Source organism: Lycium barbarum, chromosome 4, assembly GCF_019175385.1.
Source record: "Lycium barbarum isolate Lr01 chromosome 4, ASM1917538v2, whole genome shotgun sequence".
Lineage (NCBI taxonomy): Eukaryota > Viridiplantae > Streptophyta > Magnoliopsida > Solanales > Solanaceae > Lycium > Lycium barbarum.
Window position 1 is genome coordinate 10,014,316 of NC_083340.1, and position 2,771 is coordinate 10,017,086.

Here is a 2,771-nt window from a genome sequence, read left to right on the forward strand (position 1 = left end):
CCGAAATAAATTCCGCCAAAACAAATATTGAATTAAAGGCGGCTAGACTTGCAAATCCACCAAATCCACCAACACTTTGTTTTTGTATAATCGCAAAATATAAAATAGCTAATAATTGAGAATTTGTAATTTTAAAGTAGCTAATAATTGAGAGAATTTGAGATTTGGAAAGAGAAAATTGGTGTGAACAAAAATAAAATGAAGAGAGATTTATATAGGAGTGGGAAAGGAGTTAAAGTGTCAAAAATAAAAGTTTGAGGGTTGGGAGTGGAGGGGGCCAAAAATGTGATTTTTGGCCGTTGCCAATGGCCATTTCATCAGTTTGGACCATTGGGCAACGTCCCAATAACGTCTATATTCTCCAGTAATTTAAAAAAAAAAAAAAGAATTACCGGTTAACCGATGGGCCATTGGCACTTCTATATAAATTAGTTTACATACAAATATAAACTAATTTGAGTTTTAGAATCAACTGATCATATAATTTGTTACATTATAAAATTAGACTTATAAAGTCACTTCAGAGTTCAGATTTGAATAAGGTGCGAACAGCTCAGGTGAAGACTTGATAACGGTGATAATGGCGGGAGGCTAAACATTCCGTTACAATTCTGAACAAAATTCCAACTTGACGGCGTTAACGGCCATGACTCCTCTTCCGTTACTTTCTTCACTCTCTTCTCTTCACCTATTTCCTCCGATTCTCTCCGCCGCTTCACGCCGCCATCCACGGCAGCACTCAGGTAATTCTTTCCCTGCACCTCCAATGGAAAATTCAATATTGCTTTACATCCCCGCATCGTAAATGCGGCTTTATCGTAAGCCTTAGCTGCTTCAATTGCGGTTTCAAATGTTCCTAACCAAACCCTAGAACCACGTCGTTTTGGATCTCGGATCTCCGCCGCATACTTTCCCCAGGGCCGCCGTCTCACTCCTCTGTAATGTTGCTTCCTCTCTTCAATCGACACAATTGGATTATTCGATTGATGAGTCGAATTGCCGAAATCGATCCACTCGAATTTCTTCACCTGAGGCAAATCAATTTTCAGTGAAGGTTTCCTATCTACAACTTTGCTCGGTTTCGGCGAAGTGAGATCAATGATTAATTGAGGTTTCGATTCAAACTGAAAGCATTTGCTTTTATTTTCCTCGTAATCGGAGCTTAAAATCGACGGCTCCGATTCGAGTTTGACTGAATTTGCTGATTCGGAGCTCCAATTTGAAACTTCGCTTCTAAATTGAAAGAAATCAGCTTCAAAATCAAAAGAATTCAAGCTACCCGTCGCAGTATTATTACTACACTCACTAGTACTAGTTAGTTCCGCCCCAAAGTTCAAAGTTTTCGGGGAAAAATCCCCGAGGAGATGATTTCTAATTTCCTCCAATGCAAAATATTCATTAAAACATTCCATTACAAATCCAAAAAAATTGAGGAGAAAAAAAAGATAGAGAAAAAGTGAAGAAGGTTTGTAAGTGTTTGATGAAGAGTGGATAGGGGAAGTGGAAATATATATACTCTGACGAGGATGAATATGTTGAGATGGCCGAGTCGGTCTAAGATGCCAGATCAAGGTTCAAATTCAATCTTAACAATATTTTTCTGCTTAAAAAAAAGTGAAGAAGAATGAATTTTTCAATGAAGCTTTGTAAGTGTTTGATGAAGAGTGGATAGGGAAGTGCAAATATATATATACTGATGAAGATAAGGAAATTGTCTGAAGATAATTTTGTTTGTTATATTTTGAAGGTTCCTTTCTGGTGCTTGAGGTCTACGAACGAAGCTTCGGTCAAATAGATGATTGACTTTAATAATTTTCAAAGGATTGGGTCTTCTTTTGTTTCTGAAAAAAATACTATAATAAAAAAAATTATTATTCTTTTCTCATTTTATCCTTAATAATAATTGTTCTTAAAGATCACAAACACCTCAATTAGGGTAAAACAGTTGAAATCCCTCCAAATTAATACTATACTACTTTTTAAAGGGTGTAAGTGAGAAACACAACGCATAATTTGTGGCGGAGAGAATAATCATATTTCATTTCTTTATTAGGGATTTCCAATAATTGGGCAAGAAATTTGAAAGTGCTAGTCATTATTAAGCAATGGTTATTGCCTTAAGCAGGTAAAAACACAAAATTAATAAATTAATGACATATGTTATTGTATACGGTAGAAACCGGATATGAGTCATATCCGGAGAAAATATGGATCGGAGGAAGAAAAGGGCCGGGAGTTTGAACGAGGGGCGTCACACCTTCCCGGATAAGCGCTTTAATCGAAGCTGAGCAGAGGCGCCCTTTGGTCCGGTCTCTGTGCCACCGATGGTTCGGGGACTCTTCCCGAGGGTTCATCACCGTTGATCCGGACACCGTTTGCCCGTGTATCCGTTGGTCCGTTATGACCGTTGCTGAAGCGCACCAGTGGTGTCACGTCATGGTTGGCCACCAACTATGCGTGTGTCAGACGGCGCCGTCAGTCCAATCCCACCAAATCCGTGCAGGGGCTGTCCTTTTTTATTGTTATTTTATTAATTCATATTGTATGAGGCCCATGGGCTCACTGCTATAAATAGGGCATATCTACCTCCCTTAAGGGGGTTGGGCTCTTCTTACTTTCCAAGAACATTTGTAACAAAGGAACTCTTGTATACTAATTCTTCCATCATTTAATTCGGCCAAGGACGCCTGTCATTGTGATTAGTGCATTTCATCTATCAAGTATCATACATTGCTCACTAACCTCTATATATCGCTAACCTTCAAATATTT

At 38.4% G+C, this 2,771-nt stretch overlaps 1 protein-coding gene across 1 annotated transcript; it reads right to left on the reverse strand.

Moving 5' to 3' along the window:
* Positions 1-388: 388 nt before the first annotated feature.
* Positions 389-1,666, reverse strand: LOC132635157 (ethylene-responsive transcription factor 5-like). The gene has a single exon (XM_060351426.1). It carries the CDS (start codon positions 1,410-1,412, stop codon positions 528-530), a length of 885 nt encoding a protein of 294 aa, XP_060207409.1. The 5' UTR covers positions 1,413-1,666; the 3' UTR covers positions 389-527.
* Positions 1,667-2,771: the final 1,105 nt, after the last annotated feature.

Bases quoted from the DNA above. Each gene is read 5' to 3' on its own strand.
- LOC132635157 (XM_060351426.1), bottom strand. From the start codon at position 1,412: ATGGAATGTTTTAATGAATATTTTGCATTGGAGGAAATTAGAAATCAT.